The 21,625-nt window shown below is 41.1% G+C and overlaps 1 protein-coding gene across 1 annotated transcript in view; it reads left to right on the forward strand.

Moving 5' to 3' along the window:
* uts2r2 (urotensin-2 receptor 2) overlaps positions 1-21,625 on the forward strand; it is a 39,253-nt gene that overhangs the window by 2,637 nt on the left and 14,991 nt on the right. Inside the window, exons 4-9 of the mRNA XM_012864083.3 lie at positions 2,378-2,453; positions 2,569-2,611; positions 7,466-7,530; positions 8,218-8,274; positions 8,656-8,809; positions 19,745-19,868. Of these exons, the coding sequence (XP_012719537.1) occupies positions 2,378-2,453; positions 2,569-2,611; positions 7,466-7,530; positions 8,218-8,274; positions 8,656-8,809; positions 19,745-19,868 (519 nt within the window). The remainder of the gene's footprint in view (positions 1-2,377; positions 2,454-2,568; positions 2,612-7,465; positions 7,531-8,217; positions 8,275-8,655; positions 8,810-19,744; positions 19,869-21,625) is intronic.

Here is a 21,625-nt window from a genome sequence, read left to right on the forward strand (position 1 = left end):
CCTTGAAGGGAAGATGTTGGGTCCTCACGGCAACTGTGATCCATGCGTACGCTCATTTTAGAGATGGAGAAATTGACAATTCAGATGGTAAAGTGTTGATTGATGTCAAACTGCAGCGTGATTCCTCTCAGAGATTCAATTTCACTCCACATCAGACTTTAATCATATCTCAACTTCGTCACAAACATTCAAAACCACAGTGTGATGTATGCTTGCGCTGGTGATAAGTAACTATACAAAAGAACCAAATAAATCAACAAATTCCCATAAGCCATCTTAAATTATACATAAAAGTCAGCACAGCTTTTTATTGGGGTTTTCTCTTGTCACACTCCTCCAGAGATCAACAGATAAATTGTAACAAGGTGTGAGGAAATTACTTTAATTGCTGTAAAGCTGGGGATGTCAAACTCGTTTCTATACTGGGCCACTTTGGCATCATGAAGTCATTAAAAGGGCCGGTTGCAAAAGTATAGATACTTTTGATTTCATAATTTCATTTCGCATAGAAGTATAAAAAATGCACAGTAACAGTATAAAAGTAGTCCCAGTTTATACAGTTTATCTGTAAAAAAAAGTTGATGTTGGGGTGAGTTACGCTTTAAACTCATGATTCTGCATCACTTTCTCTCTTTGGACATTTCTGGGTGGTTTTAATGTGTTGTGGGAAAACTGACATCTAGTGTCAGGATGCTGGTACTACACAGCTAAAAAAAAATCAACATTCGCTACAGGAGGCAGTTTTAGCCACTTTATACAATTTAAAAGGATATATACCCCTACTTTATGACATGATATATGCTTTTTGGCTCTTGGGGGCTGGATAAATTGCCTTGACGGGCTGGACTCGGCCCGTGGGCCTTTAGTTTGACACGTGTAATGCTGCTGCGCAGTGGCTGCATTGTCACTGCTGGAAGACCTTGCAGCTGGGAGAACAGGGAGTTCTTCCCCCCCCCCCCCACCTTTCCATTTCTTATGTCTTCTCGGAGAGCTCCTATGTCAGCCTAAAAAATCCTAAATTAAGAGTGATTAAGAGAGCAGCTGAGATCGACTCTGAGTAAGGAGACGACAGAAAATCTTAGTGTGGAGATTTTGTTGTTTGGTGTGATGCTGTCTTCTTTAAGCTGTGATTGGTTGATACAAGAGACAAACAAAAAAAACAACACAAATGTGCTTCTAGCGACCAATGGCCAGAGAGTAACCAATTAGACTGGATACGTGTTATAATGATTAAACTTAGCAAAATTAAACAATTGTCAAACGGCATCAAAATGTTTGAATGGACCGTATTTACATCCTAATCATTACTTTGCTTGTCAGGTTTACACCCCCCCCCCCCCCCCCCCCATACTGGTCATTTTACTACTACATCTATATGATATTAATGTGTACCCCCCTGTCAGCACTTTACTGGGACTGCCTGCTTGTATAAGACTAATAAACTCTGTTTTTTCTCCATCAACAGAAATCGGTCGTCAGTGTCAAAAGAATGACTTAAAAATTAAATAGAATTTGTGATCCGATGGCGCAGGGGTAGCGCGCACGACCCATGTACGGAGGCCTTGGTCCTCTAACGTGGCCGACCCGGGTTCCATTCCGGCCTGTGGTCCTTTCCCGCATGCCTTCCCCCTCTCTTAAACCCCCTTTCCTGTCAGCCTACTTTGTAAAATGAGCCACTAGTGCTGCAAAAACCCCCAGAAAAACAATATATATAAAGAAATTAAATAGAATTTGTATAAAATAAAGATATAAATATTTTAATGATACATTTAGCAAAACTGCAACAAGCGCGGTTGGTTTAGTCTCTTCTGCTTTACTCCAGCAGGTGGCACTACAGACTAAAGTATGTTTTTAACCATGACATGATTTTTAAGAAGCTAAGTCTCACAAGTCATTGCAGCAAACAGCAGCAGCATTTGTACCTATGATGTTATGAAGAGATGTTTCATAAAGCTGCTTGAAAAGAAGAAGAAGTCTTATATTGTGTAGGTGGCACAGGTAATGACACAAAGCAACGCTGAAATTAAAGATAGAGCCACTGTGTTTGTGGCATCTAAACTAAATTAGATCAGCTCCAGCTCAATTTCTGTAACTCTTGGACTTGTTAAATAAGGAATGGAGACTCCCAGACTACGGACACAGATACTTTGAGCACAACAAAGTCTTCCTTTCAGTCCAGTCTTGAGAAAGGAGGTTGCTTCAAATTCTTCTACAATAAAAGGAAAGCCAGCTTAGCCTCTGAGCAAAAACTTCATCAGGTTACAGCAAAGCCCAGAATTGTGTGGCGTTTTCATGCACTTAAGTTTTTACTTGAAGCCTGTCTGCATTTGGATCTCAGCTGTGTTATAAAACGCTGCCTGGCGTCCTCCTCTCTCAGGTTGCACCCCTCAGAAGTGTGGCCGGGCTGTCACGGACGGCGTGGTGACGAGCGAGGAAGCTCAGGCCCTCAGGAGGTAAATGCCAAGCCTGGCTGGACTCTTTGTGTCCCTGATTTGCAAGTGCATTTTTTCCCCCCTTCTTTCCATGCAGTTGCATCGGTTCTTTAAAGTTTTTGCTTCTGACACACAGGTTGGCTGAGAGGGGGCTGGCGCTGGCCGGGTCAGAGGGAGGAGTGAGTATTTCACTGACCATAACTTAACGGCAAGAACTAATAAAGCTTAGCCAGGGAATTCACTATAAAGGAAATGGTTTGGTCTGTTAGTATTACTACAATGTTGTCTCCTCCAGAATCAGGAGCTGTTAGATTGTCCTCTTTATGCAGCATTGGAAAGCTCGGCACTAAGTAGCTCTGTCCCCAGTAACAAAGTCAAGATGATTTAACAATTAGGAAAAAAATGCTAATTTCAATTCAGGCATTTTGGTTTTGGAGGTCCTGTAATGACCCGTCCTTTCATTTATGTTATAGCTTCATCTCTTGCAAAAAGGGACTCATGCAGAGGGGGTGTGGAGCATGTACCCGCAGCTAATTACAAGCTCAAAAGAACAAAGCTGGAGCGCTTGTTTGCGTTGATGAGTAGGAGCCTCTTTGGCACTGTGCCTGAAGGCAGTTTACTCCTTCAGGAGAATGTCACTTTTTTTTTCTGAATCAGTAAAGTGTGTATACAAAATTATTCATACCCTTTTAACTTTTTCAGAATTTTTCACATTACAGCTACAAACCTGAATGTACTTTTTTTTATCAATTTATTTTTTGATGGATCGGCATAAAGTATTGAACAGTTGTGAAAAAAACTACTTATAAAAAAGACAAATACAAGTCTGGAAAAAAAAACAAAACGTGGCACACATTTGTAAACCTAAACCATTTGTAACTGACTCAGAGGACCAGAAAAGGTCCTGATTGAACTTCTACACGAGCCACGTAGGGGACAAATGTGAAAGAAGATGCATGCAAAACAGTAGTTATGGTGGAAAATGCCCTGAAAACACAATCCCTACTGCGATATGTGACTGTGGCAGCATTGTGCTGCCGGGGTGCTTCTCTGCAGCAGAGGCAACAGATCAGGCCAGAGTTGGGATGATAGATGGAGCGAAATATCAGGCAATATAGAAAGAAAACATGTTCCAGCAGAACAGCGGTCATAAACAGCCTGAGCTTCAATTGAAGGGTTTAAGTCAAAGCGTATTCTTGGCCTAGTCAAAGTGCAATTAATGTCTGTGGCAAAACTCAAAAAGCACCGTTCTTAGAGGCTCTCTGAGTGTAGCTGAGCCAGACCTGTGTTGGAAAGAAGAATGGGCACAAATATCTGTTTCTAGATCTAATTTCGTCTGCCGCATAAATAATCAAATTTATATATTTTGGGGCAAATTTTTATCAAACAAAATGTGGGGTGCAGGTTCCTTAGTCTGGGAGTCTCCATTCCTTATTTAACAAGTCCAAGAGTTACAAATATTGATCTAATTTAGTCCAGATGCCTCAAACACAGTGGCCCTATCCTTAATTTTAGCGTTGCTTTGTGTCATTACTTGTGGCACCTACAGAATATAAGACTCTTTTTCTTTTCAAGCAGGTCTGTAGTTCATACTTTATGCTTAGATGTCCAGAAATTAATTTAGAAAATGCAGAAAAGAATCAGAAAAGAGAGTTGTCTAGAAAAGTCTGGAATTTCGTAGTGACAGCTATGCTGTTCTTTTCCGTCCAGCTTTCAGTGATCAGTGTGTATGCACTAACCTTCTGAATATGATTATAACATTTAAGGTGCTTTTCCCACACACACAAAAAACCTGGACTGTTTTTTTCTTTTTTTGTACATAGCTCTTCAAATCCTAACTTGGAAATGATGAAAACTTTCGCCACATTCTTATGGAGAGAGCACTTGTGTTTACATAATTAAGTGGGGAAAAAAAAAAAGACACTTTTTGGCTTCTTTAAGCCTAAACCTGGCTTACGATAAAAAGATTTGCTCTATTTCGAAATGCTCACCAGTGTCGCTTATCTTTAGAGCCCAGGGCTGTTCGGTTTGGCCTCACTCTTGATAAGCTGTGAGTCACCCAATCAGCAAATGCTTTTCCACTGGGGATTCCCAAAAATAGCCCACAGCTTAAGGAGGTGGAGGTTTTTTCCTCCCTATAACATTGTATCAATCTGCTGGGATGGGAGCGCTTCACCTGTTTTGACAACAGGTTGTCTGCTCCCATCATCAGGTTGACTCCATCTTGTCCGGATGTGATATTACAGAGTTATAATGCAATGTCCAGGATCACACAAAGGCAAACAAACGTATTGGCCAGTGGATAACTTAGAGGAGCGTTTATCCCTTTTTAAAATACAGGGCCTTGGCTTCGCCTGAGCAATCTCAGGGGGATAACTGTGGAGGCATGTCTGTGAGCAGCGGAGTCTCGCCGTGCCAGTGGGACATGGCTGGCACTTCTTCACAGCCTCCTGTTAATCAAACAGCCGTGGGCTGGATCACTAACAAAGCTTCAATCGGCTGCAGCTCAGTGATCAACGGGGCTCTCCAATTATATTTATTCATCCGATTCTCCAGTTCTGTTGCTTTTTGGGGCTCGGAGATCAGTCGAACACGCCGTGTTGGAGTTAGGCTCGGCGTCTCCGTGCCTGCTCTCTAGAGGCGCAGAAGGAGAGAGAATCTGCCGCTCCGCACGGCCCATTTTATTCTGCTAAATCATGGAAGTTTTGTGCTCAAAGAGAGCGGTTGAAAATATTCTGGTTCATTCTCGAACCCTGTTTTGATCAGATCAAGTGCCGTGCAGAAATATTCATACGGCTTAAACGAAGTGCTTCATAGCTGGGAAATCAAAAGGGAGGAACGTGATGCGTGGGTTTTCAGTTTTTCTTTTTGTTTTCTGGCATGTATTTCTTTTCATCCCGCCTTAGTCAGTGCTTCGTTGAACCCCCTTTGGCTGCAGTCGTTGGAGGGATGTCTTGACCATGAAATCTATTGGATGAAGACCATCGCCGAACAGCGACTCTGACTGGGCCATTTCAATGAATAGGCTTTGATCTAAAGCCTTCTAGTGTAGCTCTGGCTGTATATTCAGGGTGATGGTCTGTAGAAGGCAAATCCACGTCCCAGACTGAAGTCCTAGGCAGCCTTTAACAGCTTTTTCTTCCAGGGCAGCTCTGTATTTAACCCTCCTGTCTTCTTATCAACTCTAACTTACCTCCCTGCCCATACTACACTGCAAAAACTGATCTAAAAACAAGTAAAATGTTCTTAAAGTTAGTCTATTCGTCCTTGATTTGAGCCAGTAAATAAGATTATCTGCCAATGGAATGAGTATCTTTGCCCCTATAATAAGATAATTAGACATCCTGCACTTGAAATAAGATGATGGAGATGAATTGTTCCTATTTTAAGTGGAAAACTCTTATACCATTGGCAAATCATCTTATTTACCTGCTCAAATCAAGGAAAAATGCACTCATTTCAAGAAGATTTGACTTATTTTTAGTTCTGTTTTTGCAGTGTAAAGAACACCCCCACAGCATGCTGTTGCCATCTATGTTTCATGATTGAGTGTGATGTTTTCAGGCTTATTTGCAGTGTTTGTATTCCACATCACATTTGTCCTTATTTGACTAGAGGGCCTTCTGCCACATGCTACTGTTTCTTTTATGTGGGAAATCCACGTCAGATTGTCTGGATCTGTACGCCACGTTCAGGGAGTCATGAGAAGGAATTCTGACAATTTCACTCACAAGCAGAGTAAGGCCTTATCCATCGGCTCGTCCTCTACTTGCATGCAAGGGTTTCAGCTGTGTCAGACTCACCCAGTAGGAATTGAGATACTGTCTTTTGTAAAACTGTTAGTTTTTGTACTTCTATTAACCGATAGGCAGCCTGTTGGGAGGAAAACGCCAAAACATCCGACGATCCGTTGAGTTTAGAAGCCTTTTATGCCCAAATCATTCATAGATCAGCGTGTGCTGACTTTAAAAACAAAACATGCTGTTCTAAAAATGGCCAGGCCCTGGACTAAAACGAGTGGAAAAAGCTGGCAGAACCCAATGTGGGGGGGGGGGAGCTTTGGAAAGTCTCTCAAGAAAGGCCTGACGAAACTTTGCACAAGAATGTTTTCAGTCTGGGCTCCACAGAAACAAAATAGAAAGAAATGAGACATTTCCCAGGTCTTCGCAAATAAGAAAGTTTGATGGACATGCTGTTGGTGTCTGGAGTCCTTCACTCACTCTGCAGAATTCACCTTCAAACGCCGCGTTTATGAATATTTCATCAGCAGGCAGTGAAGTGCTGTGACAGAACCCCTCACACTTGTGACAAGTAAGAAAATAATCTTTCTTGATAGCTAAAAATACTGTTCAGGTTGGACTTTTAAAGTGTGTCGCTGCTGTATAATGCAATGTTTGTGCACTAACAGCGAAGGTTGAGCCTGTTGTGCTGGGAAAAAAATATATTTACAGCTGCAGCTGTAGACTTACTGCAGGAGAAAGCAATTCCAGCAATTAATATTTAGGCAATTAGTAGCTTTGTTGCACATTAAGGACGTTTACTTTAACAGCTCACCGTAAGATTTAATTATCTAAATAAATGTATGGACTTTGATTCAGATGTACTCAGCTTGTTCAGATTCTGCCACCAACATACTTTTCAGATTCCTCTTCCTTCTAGCTGTAGAGGGCGCTCTCGTTCAATAACCCGGTGCAAAGGAGACGAGGACTCTAGCAGAGACATCCAAATGTCCCAGGCACGCTCTGCCTCCACGCTGGGGGGCTGATTGGTCCTCCGCTTTATAAAGAAGCTGTTTACACAGAGTTCAGACATTTTAAGCGAAGCGACTGAAAGCAGCAAGGACACCTCTGAGAAAATGACTTCTTTTCAGCGGTGTCCCCGAGGATTTGCCGAGCGGTAAACAAGTAAAGGGCAGAATCTGAGAGAACGGCAGCAAAACAAAAGGCCGAGGAGGGGTTTGCGGTGGTTCTCGAAGCACGGGGCCACACGTGTTTCAGTGCAGTTGAATTGAATTGTGCAATTTCTCGCCGCAGGCTTCCATACTGGACCTTCACTCTGGAGCTTTGTCCATGGGAAAACAATTTGTCAATATATACAGGTGGGAAACTGCACCTTGCCTTTATTTGTCCATCTCGGTCTTTGCTCCTGCTTTTATGTCTGTGTCTGCAGGTACATATACATACCAACACACGTGGCGCATAATTGTTACGTGGAAGGAAAAAAGTTTTTTAAGATGTTTTGAAAAATGTAGAAAAATTCAAGGGGTGTACATACCTTGTGTTTGCTCATGCTTTGCTAGCTGTGCATGCAGACGTTAAGCATGCAGTATTTTCAGCCATATTGATATCCCAGACTGCACGGTTGGCCATCAATCTTTGAGTTGTCCCCTCACAGTCCAATGACCGATCCGCGCCTTCATTCATCAATCTTGGCAGAATCCAGCTTTATTCGGATCATCTGCCCTCAAATGTCCTCCTCCCATCTCTCCCCCGTCCCACCGGGCAGGTGGCCGACTCTGGCTTCTCAAGAGACCATCTGGCGGCTTTTAATCAGGAAATGCTGACTTGGTAGTTCGCACACCTTTCTCATTCTTTACGGCCTGTCAGAAACCTGGGATTTCCTGCCGCGCAGCAGTCAGTTGTGTAAAATCTGCTGTGTTTTATTGTTTGGCTGCAACGCTTCTGTGAGTCGCCGTGTTCTGTGTCCTGCTGGAAAACTATTTATACTAAATGAATCTATTTATACTAAATGAATCCTCTCTTGCCCACCCCATCCCCTGCTGCAGGTATTTCGGGGATCAGATCACTGATGTGTTCACAGAGGACGATTTCAAGCTTTACAGGTACACACAGACAAACATACATTTGACATAAATAAATGTAGAAATATGCAAAATGGAGTAAAAAAATGCCAGCTGTATGATGATAATAAATGAAAACTATTTGCCGATGAAGAACGTGACAGATATTTACAGGTGTAGTAATCCAGGTTTGTGTTGTGTAGACACATTGCAACAGGAGAGGATATAATGCAATGTAAAATACTACTATATAGTGTAATATAGGTTTCAGTTGCTCAACTTCAGTGAAAATATTTAGCTGTCAACATCTCTCTTGGACAGCCGTGGCCACCAGTGTATAAGAGTCATAAATCATGCTGCTCGAAAAAAAAAAAATGAAGTCAGCTTTTAGCTTGGACTCATCACATCCATTTTCACGATTAGAGACGTGCGGGGCCGAATCCAGGCCGTCATCGCTGAAACGTTTGGTTTGGACCCGACTCTGATGTACCTCACCAAGCCCACCTTCTTCTCCAGAATCAACAGCACCGCCGCCAAGACCCAGCACGACGAGTACTGGCACCCGCACATCGATAAGGTAACAGACCAAGACGGAGCCACGAGTTTGTTTGGCCGCAGATAACGGAGCACACATTTGGGTTTGCCTAACGAGCGATTGTGACTCCACTGTTCCTAGAGCTCCTACACAGGCTGGAAAAGTTGAATCCGTTTACACCACCTTTCCTGCTCTTTGTGTATTTCATGTTTTAATAAAAATCCGATCAACATAGACATACAACAAACTCTCCTCCCACCCTACCCGCTCTGTACCAGATCAGTATACACACGCTTACATCAGACCGCTAAATGGACAGAAATGTTACAAACACAATCTCAGCGTATTTAGTACAAAACCATTTATGACTATCTATTGCACCAAATTATACTCTGACATACGTTCAAAATAAAATATAAATGGCTGCCATGTGTCTTGAAATTCCTTGACAGTCCCTTTCAGAATATATCTAATCTTTTCCAGATGTGTGTGACTCATAACCTTTATCCATTGTCCTTTTGTCGGGACATGTGAATCCTTCCATCGGCACAAAATGAGTCTACTGGCAAACAGAGAGCAAAAAAGCAATCATTGTTTTTTGGTACTTGCTAAAGAAAAGATCCACAAGTCCCTCTCTAAACAGCGATGTGAGTGGAGAAGGGTGTACGGTCTGTCCACATATCCCAGAGAAAGTGTCAAAAATAGATTGGCAATAACCGTGTAGCTGTGGACGAGTTCAGTGTAGCTGAAATTGGTTTACAGTGATTACAGTCAGGATCCATATTAGTTTTAATCTCGGACAGTTTGTCTTTGGACCAATGTAGACGATGTACAGTCCATTTCCCATCTCTGCTCAAGAGAGGCCAGACTGGTCTCATGGTACGAACTGAGAAGGGTACGAATCGTACTAATCGTACCTGTCCAGCATCAGATCCAACATCGTATCCACCAAATGTGTAGAGGCGCACAAAGAAAAAACAATCAGTTCGACATTACTAAATGTTTTGGTTGCAGATGTTAGAAGAATTGTGACCCGTGGAGATCACATTTCTGCACAGTCGGTTCAAAGGAGGAAATATATTATCTAAAGGAGATCACAAAGTGATTGTACTCCTTTTAAGACCCAGGCATTAAAAGCTGTATTGGTTAATGAATGGACAAACGTGTGATCGTTTTGTGCAGCCAACAGAGTTAAACGACCTCCTAAACGGAGCTTGACCGTGTGGATAACAACTGGATTAAGAAGTATTGGTTAAAAATAGGTTGTTTAAAATGCAACCGAGAGCAAAGAAGTGCAGGGGGCGAGCTGGATGGGATGGAGGCCCTCTCCAGAGCCAAGCAACTACCAATGAGAGCAGGCACCCCTACACTGCAAAAAGGGAACTAAAAGTAAGTAAAATCCTCTTGAAATTAGTATATTTTCCTTGATTTGAGCAGGTAAATAAGACTATTTGCCAATGGAATAAGATTTTTGCACTTAAAATAAGAACAACTCGTCTCCATCTTATTTCAAGTGCAGGGTTATCTAATTATCTTATTTTAGGGGTAAAAATACTCGTTCCGTTGGCAAATAGTCTTATTTAGCTGCTCAAATCAAAGGAAAATATACTAATTTTAGGAAGATTTTACCTACTTTTAGTTCCCTTTTTGCAGTGTACATTGTACCGCATTGGAGTTCAAATAGATCAATTTTACCCATAATATAGATTTAAGAGCAAATTTAAATGACTCAGGAGTTTTAAATAGGTATCCCCAATCAACATGGTCAATCCAGCCTATAGAGATAATATGATGTCATCATAAATATGAGCGGGTAGAGTAGGAGTGTACAAAACAATCGGCTAAAACTGAATAAAAACGATTGTATTTATTTTACAAACTCTGTTCCGGTGCGACAATTGTGGGGACCACTCGATTCACTTTGGCAAGACTTCGCAACTGACTTCTGTCCTCTTTGGACAGAAGTAAGGGGTTGAGTTGCGAAGACGCTGAGTTTGCGGCTTTAAATGTACTCTGGTCCAAGGCGGAGTCAGTCCTTCTGTCCATGGATCTGGAATCCTTGTACTTCCTCAAGGTTTTTGCCATTCTGCTGCTTTACAGGACAAATCATCCTTGAGTACCGGAGTATTCAACATCAAGTCAGCAAGGAAATAGAAAGCCACATAAGCAGTTACAGCGGAGCCCATGCGAAACACATCTTATTCCTCTGCTGCCATCTTAACTTTATTTAATTTGGTTTATCCACCGTTTGTTCATCTAACCGGCCATTCGTTACTTTATGTCGATGTGTTTTTTCCATTTATTTGTCCATTTCTCATCAAACGTCAGTCCATCCATTCATCTGTTCTGCACTCTTGCCACGTTTAAAGCCCAACAGTAGTTAAAGACAAGGACTGACCAACATTAAACTTACTAAATTATTTTCTAAAAGTAGTTGAACACCCCCCCCCCCCAAAAAAAAAAAAGAAAAAAGAAAAGAAAAGAAAAGATGTTTGCCCTGGACAGATTTATGCAGCGCCCACGGCCCAGCAGGGGAAAGGCCGTAACGTGGTGGTGATCTGTTAAAAGAGACACCACTCTAGTCCTCGATATCTGTGGTAAGTTACTCTGTGGACTAACGAGAGATGTCTGGTACTTCTTAGTACATCTGTCACATCTGGGCTCCGTTTCAGAAAGCTGGGTTTGTATTCAGAGTCATTTCTGGGGTAAATTCCTGCATACTCTGGCTTTTCTGTTTCAGAAAGCTCAGAAGCCTTTACCCTGAGTCAACTTATAACAACAAATTACTCCGTGAAACAACCGTGCTAGTAAGCAACGTTGTTATTGCTAACACTGACTTTTTCCTCCTTTTTTAGCTGAGATCTGCACAAGGAAGTGTCAGGAAGGCCTGTCCTTTTCTGGAGGAGCCTGTATGCTGGAGCGCAAATACTCCACAGAAATCTCTGTCAGTAGAGGCTGATCAGACCACCATTAAATGTCTCATTATTTCTGAATTAATACATTTTAAAGTGTTACCGTTTTCCAACACTGTCATTGATTTATCTCAATATTCTCAGCCCACACATTGCTCTTATAACACAAGGGGACGCTCTCAGTTCTGAACAATGTCTTTGCGCTGCTCTTCGTTTTTATGCCTAAAGCAGTTTTTTAATAATGTAGGTGATGCAGAAAATCTGTCAGAGGCAGCTTTATGTCGTGCTGTCAGAATGTTACTGTTGCACTCAGTTTTAGCAGAGTTAAAAGGTGTTTCATAGTCTGAGACCCACCAGATTCATAAAAGAACTACACAGAATGAAAGCGATAATTTATTCTATATCAAATTTGGAGACTTCCAGATCAAATTTTCCATTCATATTTTTTTTCCACTTAAATAACGCCACCTTTACTTCAACTTAAAATGTAAATATAGCCTATATGGTTAATATAAAGTGAGGTTGGCCCAAATTCTACAAGAAAATCAGTGGCAACTAATTTTTAGAAGGATGGCTGAAGCCAAATTCTTGAAAAAGATGAATGAACATATTAGGTGTTTCAATAACTCACATATCCCATCAATAATGGGAAATGTCAATTATAGCCAATCAATGCTTTAGTTGAGTATGGTAAAACATAAGAAAAACTTAAGTGAATTTCTCCATTGTGAGATCAATAAAGCCTATCTTATCTTATAACTTAACCTTACTTGATTAAACTGTATTTTCATACTTCATCATGATTTGCTGCCATGTCCTTTCAATGCCTGTCAGGTTGCACCTAGACGTGTAATCAGTAATCAGCCCCCCCTTTATGGGGGGGAGGGTGTTGAATGACTGAAGTGTGAGAACACACATTTAATTCTCCGTCAAATAAGTTATTCCACTCATGCAATGATTTTTTTCAGCAATTCTCTGCCGCTGACTCGCTTTTTCTGCAGCAACAGCATTGTTTCTTTTTGTTAATTATTATTTAATATTTTCTATATGCCTTCATAAAAGATTTTTAATTCCACTCGCGGGTAATGCACACTGCCAGGCTTCTTATTTCCTTCTGCTGCCATGGTAAATCACGTTATCACGTTATCAAAAACGCTGTATGACGGCAACCCTAACCCTATGAGGCCATTCTTTCTGAAATGGCGCCCTGATGTAAAACTAAGATAGCACTTTAGAAACAAAACAAAATACCAACATGCTGTAAGGCTTCTTTGCTGCTTATAACATAACCTTACCTGATTAAACTGTGTAAAGCTGCCCTACAGCTTTACACTTCTTGTAGGTTTTGGATAACTTACAGTGCATGGTAAATCTCTGAATGGTATGAAAATAGACAGCTGAATAAATATTTTGAAGTGGCCAAGTCAAAGAACTGACTTCAGTATTGTGACCATGCTCAAAAACCCTTGTAGCTGCATTTGAACACTTCTGCACAGAAGAATGGGTCACAACCAGTTAAGTTTAGAGTGTAAATACTTTACCACATAGGACAAGTTGGTTTGGCCTGTCTCTCTTAATACATCCATCCATCCATTTTCTAACACGTCTATCCTTTATGGGGTCACGAGGGGTTGCTGGTGCCTATCTCCAGCTGTCAATGGGTGAGAGACAAGGTACACCCTGGACAGGTCATCAGTCTGTCGCAGGGCATCACAGAGACAGACAGGACAAACAACCATTAACGCACACACTCACACCTAAGGAGAATTTAGAGAGGCCAATTAACCTAACAGTCATGTTTTTGGACTGTGGGAGGAAGCCGGAGTACCCGGAGAGAACCCACGCATGCACAGGGAGAACATGCAAAGACCCAGGGTGGACTCGAACCCAGGACCTTCCTGCTGCAAGGCAACAGTGCTACCTGCTGTGCTGCCCTCTCTTAATACTTCAAATCTTCGTTTGAAAACAGTTTAGACAAATGTTCTAAACTGACACTGGACCGAATGCGCCCATGTTAACCTATGCAGAAAATCCCTTTTGTTTTATACAAACTGTAATATCGGCTCAAACTACGGTCTGCATTAAGCTTGTTTCTTTTTTTGTGGTTGCCCTGTTCATCTTTAATAGTTTCTTCAAATGTGCCGCAGGTTCCTTCTTATGCGCTTTTGTGAAAGGGTTCTCATAATGCATGCGTCGGTTTTCATCAATATTCATGAAGTGGATCTTTAAAGGCCTCAGTGCTGCAGCCATTGTTTTAAGGCATTTATTTATCTGTGGTGTGAGGAAGACTTTGGTTCCGATTCAAAGAAATGTCTCTTCATGGAGGAAAAGTTCTTTGCGAAATAAATCTAAAATGAAATGTATGTGATAGCGACTAATAAATTAAACAAGTTAACAGAATGGTAGATATTGTAACATTATTTCTTCAACCTATTGCACCAAAAATGAATAAATGCAATTATTGGCATTTACTTAAATGGAGGTGGGGTTCCTCGATATTGTTTGATACCTGTTTTTTTGCGTTAGACACAGATATGCTTGTTGATTGGTAGGAAACAATAAGCATCCTTCCCGATATGAACCTGTTTTTCTTGTTTGCAAAATAAAAAAATGGAAAAGCAGCACTACAACTATCGTTTCCTCTACCTTATTGTTAGATTGCTTCCATTTTGCCCCTTGGCATTGTCCAATATCTTGTATCGGGCTTCAAAGCCACATTGACAGTTGCCTCTTCACTCGTACCTCCTGGCCCTCAGCAACAGGAAACAAACAAATCAGAGAAAAGCGCCGCTGCTCTTCGCCATCTGTCTATGCCACTATTCTGAGGCCAATTGGATAACCCAACCCTCATTTACATGCAAATAGGCTCTGACTTCTTAAGTGGTGTGGCTTTTCTGGTCATCGATCATAAAGCTGATATGGTGTCAGAGGTACACTGGAAGTGTGATAGAAGAGAGAGCATTTTATCATTCGTGGCAGAGATGGACCTGCCTGTATCCTGTTGCCGACACATTAACATTCCTGACCTGACCTTGGCTCTTTGTTGAAGTAAAGCTGGACCCTAATTGATAACCAATAAAAGCTGTATAATAGCCGTAGCCCCCCTTTTAACATAACTTGGATCACTAGTGTACTGAAACCCATCTCAAGATGTGTTTTTATTTTTATATTCTTATACCTCTTGTGAAATACCTGTTTTTATATTCATTCAAGGCATTCTGAATGGGTCTAGACACATTGTAAATATTAGTTGGGAAATAAAAAAAAAGGCAAGTTACAAAAAGACGCTTGCATTAATAGCATTTCTCTTAATTTCTGCAAGAGGGATTAATTAAAGTATTTGAATAAATGGTCGCTACCCGAATACAAGTTATCACAAGTTTAGACAAAGAAGCAGAAAAACCTGCAGAACAAAACAAGCAGTAGTGTAGTGCTGGTTGTAACAATAAGATTTTAGGCCAATAGCAGCGTATTAAAAGAAAACAGCAGATTTGATCAAATCTACGCTGATTCAATAAAATCGCAGTATGCAATTCTTATCAGCTCAAGAATTGATTGATGTAACACTCTGTAGGTTGGTGAGTTTCTGTATGCAAGGTTGATCCCTGAGGTCATTGTTCCAGTTCTTCTTGAATGTTCAGCGAACCAAATCTAAACATTGGGCTGGCCGGGTGTTTTCCGTCATGGCACCCAGAATCTGGAACCAGCTCCCTCTGGATCTCCACTCAATCGCTAACCTGGGCCTTTTTAAATCCAAACTTAACTCTCAGTGGTACTGTGGCATTTTATCTCAGATTTCAGACTAATTAAATGTTTTTTTTTTTTTGTCTACGTTTGAATAATTTGAATGTTTTTATTGTAAAGGTCTCTGGCGGTCTAGTTGGTTGTCATAATGGACTATGTAAATGAATAAATTAATCTACACAGAACCTACAGCGAACCAGACTTTCCCCTTAAAAGCAATGAGTTGAAGACCCCCTTCTGACATTTTTCTCATTATATGCATTAGGAATAAAACATTTCTTTAAATTATGAAAGATCCTCCTATAGCTCACGATTTTCTGCTGAACTGCACGGCATTAAGTTAGCCACACATTGTGGCCACTATTTCAGCAACTTTTAATCATTAAATTTGAGTAATACATTTTCTTTGCCATCTAAGATGGTACTTTGCTCAACCAGTCTCCCTATTCCCCTACTTACAAAACTGTTGGGATTAATTAAACTGGAGGAATTGCATATTTTAATAAGGAATGGACATTTAATCAGCTCTTCATACATGGCTGTAGAGAAGGCTGACTTTGTGATGCAGCAAAAATTCAATAATGCAGTAGGAACTGTTTACGTTGCACAACCCACAAGAGCACACAACAAGAACTGCTTGTACCCACGAAAGGCCAGCATATAAAATGGCACGTAGCTTTAATGAAACATCAAGCCCTTTCAAAGTCCATTGATGCCATTTTAGTGTCTTGTTTAATTGCTTTTAATTGACCCTTCATAAAAAGGAACAGCAGCATGTTTTGCTGGGAATTTTAGGAAATAATGAAACAAATTTAAACCAGCAGAGGTAACCGGCACTCTAAAGCATTTCAACCTGAATTGTGGAACACTGCTATAGCCTCCTATCACACAGGCTTTGATAAAAGCAGGTTCTCCATTCCCGCTTCTTTTCTGTTTACATATGAAAAACTTATTTTCAACTTCAGAAGAATCTTTTTATGGTGCAGATGGAAAAGAACACCAAGCACTGACTAAATGATCTAAGTGGTTGTGTTCAGTCTTACAAAATACCACAAACGATTTTTGGAGATAGTTTGTGGTGTCAGTAGGCTTAGAAGATTTTAAACTATGATCCATTTTAATTTCTATTAAATAGTACAGTAATTACCATTAATACTGCAGCGGCTGGGCTCGTCTTGCTCTACACCAGTTATTACACAACTGCATACTCTCTCACTAGGGGCTAAACACAGAACCATTGCCTGTGTTGAACAACAACATCAAATCTAATCAATACTGTTTATTTATGCTGCAACCCTTAAGACATATTGAATTATGGATATTGAAACAACATTTGGACCCAATGTTGCACACGTCTTGCCACATGCACTGGTTCTGCTTTGATCAGCATATGTGACCAGACCCATTCGATAGCTGTTCCCTCACATAACCTAATCTGACCTGTCTTGCTTTCTGTGGCCCCATATTCTTTTGCTCTATAGCCCCAGTTTTTTCTAATGGCCCTGTGACTTTGGGACAGTAGAAGGAAACTAGAAGATAGAGAAGGCTATGCTAAAGTGTTTCAGTCTAATTTCTTACCTATGCAAGCATTTTCCAAACAAGTCGGGGGACAAGGTTTTTAAGTGCAAGTCAGGGTGAGGTTAGACTAAAAAAATCGCACTAGAACTCACAGACCAGGGCAGGAGGGCATTAATCAGAGAGGCAGCACAGAGACCAGAGGTAAACCTGAAGGAGTTGCAGAGCTCCCCAGCAGAGACTGAGGGATATGTCAATGGGACCACAAGAAACCCTACACTCCATAGAGCTGGGCTTTATGGAAAAGTGGCCAGAAAAAAGCCACCGATTATTTAAAATAAGGAGGCACGTTTTGAGTTTCCCAAAGGTCTCATTGACAATTTCCAAAATGTATGGTGTAAGGTGCTCGGGTCAGATGAGATTAGAATTGAACTTTTTGCCCAACCAAGAAAAGGATACATCAGGCACAATTCCAAGAAATCCCATCACCCTAAAGGCCCATTCATACCTCACGTAAAAGACGGATACGTGTGGAGTGTTTCATACGTTCTAACCGTCGATTTCATCCGTACTTTGACACGAAAATTGGGAGCTTACGATTACGGACGAAATGGATCAATACGGAGCAATACTACCGAAAACGGTGGGGGCGCTATTGAGTTTGTAGTACAAAATGTCAACAAAATCACGAAGAAGGTTATAATTCTGGGCTTTAAACAATGGCGGGATTCAAGGAACGACTTGCGGAGCTTGTCCGCAACTACCCACACATATATGATGTGTTGTGTCCGGGGCACAGGGACAAACAAAAAGTTTACTTACGGAGCAAATACAACAAAATCACGTCTTCGACCGTCGCCATGTTTGATCAGTGACGAATCATTGGCACCCAGCACTGCCACCTAGAGGACATATTGGTTATTGCGCACCTCAACGGACGGAGGTATGAAGGAGTCAACGGATAGAACGTACAGACGTGTAGGCCAAACGTAGGGTATGAATGGGCCTAAAGAATGCCATCCGTACAATACATCATGATAGTGGTAGCATCATGCTGTGGGGATGTTTTTTAGCAGCATGGAGTGAGAACCTGGTCTAAGTCGAGGGAAAGATGGATGGTGAGACAGGTTCCCCTTCCAGCAACCATGGCCCGAAGCATACTGCTAAAGCAACACTCAAGTGGTTTAAGGTGAAACATTTAAATGTGCTTGACTGGCCTAGTCAAAGTCCAGACCTCAATGGAATTGAGAATCTTTGGTTAGACTTGAAGATGAAATTTGTCCTCTGCATTTAACCCAACCTTTATGGAGCAGTGCGATGCCACTGTGCGGCACCCGGGGAGAAATCGAGGGTTAAGGGTCTTGCACAGGCACCCAGAGTGGCAGTCTGTGGTAGTCAAACTAGAAACCATCTCAATCCATTTTAAATTAAAGTTGTGAGGCAACAAAACATGAAAAAATGGCAAGGGAACAAATACCTTTTGCAGGCTATTGTATCTAAGATGGATATGACATGAAATTCTTACCAGCTGTCAGCAACAACCCAATCAGTCAACATAACCAAAGAAGTCTAACCATATCATGTCCATTAATCAAGTTATTTCTAATAAAGAAATGACACAGGAAAAACATTGCACAAATAAAGAAAATGATGTGCAAAGTGGCATGAAAAGTCATGATGACAGCAGCTTTAATCTGTTACTCATTTTGAAATCAATATGAGCTGGTTCAGTCCTGATTAATAGCTTATAAAACCACTTCTCATTACCATCATGTCACACATACAACCTCTCAAGATCGGCAAAACCAATGAGGTTTCTCAAGACCGTTGCAACCTTAATGTGCTTTTTGTTGCAAAACATGCTCACGACATTGATTAGAGAAGAATTTCTAAATTGCTCAAGGTTCCAGTGAGCACTATTGGGGCCATAATGCTCAAGCAAGCTTCCTGCCTGTACGATTTCAGATGGAGGAGTAAAAAGAATTGTCCAAAGAGTCAAGGATCTCCTGAGGAAAGTTTCAAAGAACACAACGAGTGTTCTTTAAAACAAAGAACACTCATTCTGCAGACATGGCCTGTATGCACTCTTCCTAAGACTCCCCTGCTGAAGAAAAAGCATGTTCAGACATTTTTGACATTCGCTGGACAAACCTGTGAAGTACTGGGAGGATATAGTCTAGAGGTGAAAAGGCACTGCAAGTAACCCCAGAAACACCATACCAACAACTTGGACATGGGAATATTATGGATTGGGCTGTTTTTTAACATACAGCTCTGGCAGAGTTCAAATAATGAATGCAATGACTACTGGACAAATGTGCATAGATTCCTGATTAAAATCTGCTGCCATCAACCAAGATGGTGAAGATGAAGCAAGAGTGGACATAGCAGTAAGACACTGGCTTTGCTCATGCTGAAAGCCACTGCACAGTATGTAGTAAAACTGATTGCACTTTGGCAGGAACTATTGTGGTGTCTTGTCGCACCGTTACTGAACACTCTTAAGCTATCCGAGTCTCTTCCTTGTATGACACCAGCATTGCAGAAATATCACCGCTAGTTAAAACAATGGGCTGTCCACGCTACCCCTCACTTCACACACATTTATCAGCTTTGCTCTGTGATCCTTTAATGGCTTAAAGATGTACCGGTTATAGATCAATTTTACGTCCAACCAAATATTGCCCTCAAGCGTTTCATGCATGACACAAATTCCTAATCTAGAGTAAAAAGGGCTTTGTGGAAATGGGCCAAGCTGTTTGGTAAATTAGTGACCACTCATGGTTCGTCTCTCTATGTCTTCCAGGAAACGTACGGCTCTTTTGACTACACTTCCCTCCTGTACCTGTCCGACTACGGCTCAGACTTTACTGGTGGAAGATTTGTCTTCATGGACCTAAACGGCAATCGAACTGTGGAACCACGGGCAGGTACTAGCAGCTGGCTTTCATTTGCCTTTCTCTGTTTAGACGGCATGTAGGGGAGCAGCAGAATGGGGAAAAATACATCCCCAAATAACTTTCCTCTGATAGCATAAAAATGTTGACGAATGATTCCCTCCAGATGTATCACCGGTAAATAAAATCACACTTGTCTTTTTTTTTTAGTCCAAACGTCTTTTGCCGACAGCAGTATTTTAAATTCTGTTACCCCCCAGCCCCCCAGCAGCAGTCCCTGATGACTAGTTTGTTTCCTTCTGATTAAGTTAAGATGGAAAAGTGTTTTGTTCGCATGCATTTTGCACATTTTCTGAAGATCACATCGAATTAGTTTCTGTGGTATATTGAGACCCCGACATTAGCTTTTAATGGCTAAATCCCCTCATGTATGTATATCCTGTAATTCATTTACTAATTCAACTTCAAACACAGTGAAGCTTGACCTGCTGTAACCTACCTGCCTCTCTGATGGGGGGCTAAGTGCACTAAAATGGGACGTAAAATGACTATAATCCTCTCTAAGTGGGTAATCAGCAGTCCTGAGCTCTGTACAGGGAAGATTCGGGGAACAGGGTTTTACCTCACTGCAAGTACTCAGAGGGTTAGACATCCTCCTCTTTTAGGAAATTAAGTGATCTATCTTTAACGATGTGGTTCTTTTGTATGAGCACTTAACCAAAAAAAAAAGCGATGGAGAATTAGAATAAAGGATAAATTGACGTATTGGATTGTCTATGACGACAGAAAACACAACATAAATCCTGGAAATTTCCCAAAAAATATCAAGAATTTTAAAATGGGGTTATGAGATTATGATGAGGTTTTAGAAACTGGTATTTTCGACGGTCAGTCAAAAGGAATCTTGGTTATATTTCAACTTAACTTTGATAAAATTCCCTCTTAATTACTTGCTTACCTCCAGGCCACGGTGCACCTGACCATTAGTTGCACCTAATTACTTGTGCATCTACATTCTGATCCTAAGCCATGGTTATATATGGAGAAATGGATCATAACTGATAGACAGAGGCACGTGAAAAGAGATTACTGCATAGGGTGGCAAGGCTTTAGCAATCAGGTGAGGTGCTCCGTCAATCGGAGGAGCTCAGAGTAGAGCTATTACTCCTCAAAATGAAGAAGTTAGTTGGAGGGTTCAGGCTTCTGATCTGATCAGGTTATCTGGACAACTTTCTTTGGCCGTACTATTTTCTGTTGGTATTTAACATACCAACAGAAAATAGTGCATAATTATTGTTGTAATGTTTTAACTCTCGGTTTCTCAGTTATTGTCTGGTGAATATCAGCCCGATTTGGCTTTGATATTGGGACGATTGGTCAAAGAGGGATTCGAGCACTAGCATTTTCTAACAGCTAACTCTGCACCTTTAAATTAAATAAACAAAGGACAACTTCTCTTTAGATGTAATAATTTAGTAACAGAAATAAATGCCTGTCCAGGGAACACCATTAGTAATGTTGTAATATGGAGCTTGAAAGGGCATGTCATTTTGCAATGCATTGTGGGATGAGACGCAAAGTGCCTAAAAATGGACTATGCTAAAAGCCGATGGACTGTACAGAGACGAGCTAGACCCGAAGGTTTGCTATATCAAAACAATCTCAAGGATTGGTGGGATTGATCCATGAGCATGATAAATGGACAAAGAATTTACAGGACATGCCACCGCTCACTGCTATTCTCAGAAGCTGAGCTTGTTTTCTGTCTTGTCAATATACGGTAGTTTTTA

Source organism: Fundulus heteroclitus, chromosome 10 (genome assembly GCF_011125445.2).
Source record: "Fundulus heteroclitus isolate FHET01 chromosome 10, MU-UCD_Fhet_4.1, whole genome shotgun sequence".
Taxonomy (NCBI): Eukaryota; Metazoa; Chordata; class Actinopteri; order Cyprinodontiformes; family Fundulidae; genus Fundulus; species Fundulus heteroclitus.